Raw genomic sequence first — 1,269 nt, 5'->3', positions numbered from 1 at the left:
AGAAACGGAGGGTGAGGTCGAGGGCAGAGGCCGCGGGTGGGCGTCGGTGCTGTGCGAGAAGACGAGGACGAAGACGAAGATGAAGATGAAAAAAGGAATTGCAAGATGGTGAGGAGCCGAGGATGAAAGAGCACAAGGACGAGGCAAGCGTGCCAGCTTGCCGCCACAACTCGTCCATCTTGCTGCAGAGTACCCTACAGAGTTTGAGTTATTAATTAGTGTCTGCAAAAAGGTGTCTCTTTTTATTTTCCTTATTTTTGTCTCCGTTAAAAAAAGACATAAATGGAAATGCGGCTTGGAAGCGGCCAGCGGAAGTGCTGCAGCACTGCGTGTGGTTCCTCGACGACCCTCGCGACCTCCTCATCTCGCGCTGCGTTTCGCTTCTCTTCCTCGCCCTGGCCGATCCCGACTCGTAACTGCCCCCCCCCAAAACGCGTAGCGCCCCAAGTTTCGCCCAAACCAACCAAACATGTCCATCAGACAATGGCGGCGGACTCTACGGACTTGAATGGACGGCCTCGGCAGCGGGCGAACGGGAGTACAGGAGCGATTTGCCTCTGGTGCGCGGTGTATCTTCATGGAAGCACGTGTTCTGGTTGCGGTGGTGCTGCTTCCTCTCTATCTCTCGCAAGCAGGCACTTTATTTTGGTGTGTGCGTGTACGATGGATACGCGTGTGTTGAAGACTGATGGAGGCCCTGGACAACAGGAAAGTGGAGCGCAAGTACGTTAAACACTGGGTAGATGCGGGGGAACGCTCTGCGGCCACCTACCTCAACTGGGCCAACGTACGTCAGTCGTCTGTGTGGTGTGTGGTGTGTGGTGTGTGGTGTGTGGTGTGTGGTGTGTGGTGTGTGGTGTGTGGTGTGTGGTGTGTGGTGTGTGGTGTGTGGTGTGTGGTGTGTGGTGTGTTTGCGCGTGTGTTTGCGCGTGTGTTTGCGTGAGTGAGTTGTGTGGTGCCGGTTAGTTGAATATGCTTGGGCGTTTCGTTCAGGGCTGAGGCATTGGTACGAGCAAGCGCTCGATTACTTCAGAAAAAGCCTTCAACAAGCGCCCAGCGAAGATGATATCAGAGCGGATGCACGATCGACCTTGGCAGGTACCACTGCCTACCGTCTCACTCACGAGGCATGATGATGATGATGATGACAATGACGACGATGACGAGGTGCAGAGTGCTTACACGTCTTTTGCTTTCTTTCTTTTAGACGCGTTGCGGCTCTACGCCGAAACCGCTGTTCTCTCCGATGAGGAGCCATTGGTGGCTTCC

The 1,269-nt window shown here is 54.5% G+C and overlaps 1 protein-coding gene across 1 annotated transcript; it reads left to right on the top strand.

The window, feature by feature from the left end:
- Nucleotides 1-288: 288 nt before the first annotated feature.
- Nucleotides 289-743, top strand: ACA1_243280 (uncharacterized protein; the record flags this gene model as incomplete). The annotated part of the gene is made up of 2 exons (XM_004335353.1): nt 289-604; nt 709-743. The coding sequence occupies 2 exons, from the start codon at nt 289-291 to the stop codon at nt 741-743; spliced, it is 351 nt and encodes a 116-aa protein (XP_004335401.1).
- Between the last annotated feature and the right edge of the window lie 526 nt (nt 744-1,269).

The sequence above is a fragment of the Acanthamoeba castellanii genome, assembly GCF_000313135.1.
Source record: "Acanthamoeba castellanii str. Neff unplaced genomic scaffold scf7180000084763, whole genome shotgun sequence".
NCBI classification, from domain to species: Eukaryota; Discosea; order Longamoebia; family Acanthamoebidae; genus Acanthamoeba; species Acanthamoeba castellanii.
Note: the sequence above shows the minus strand (reverse complement) of the source record. Positions and strands in the feature narration are given on the sequence as shown.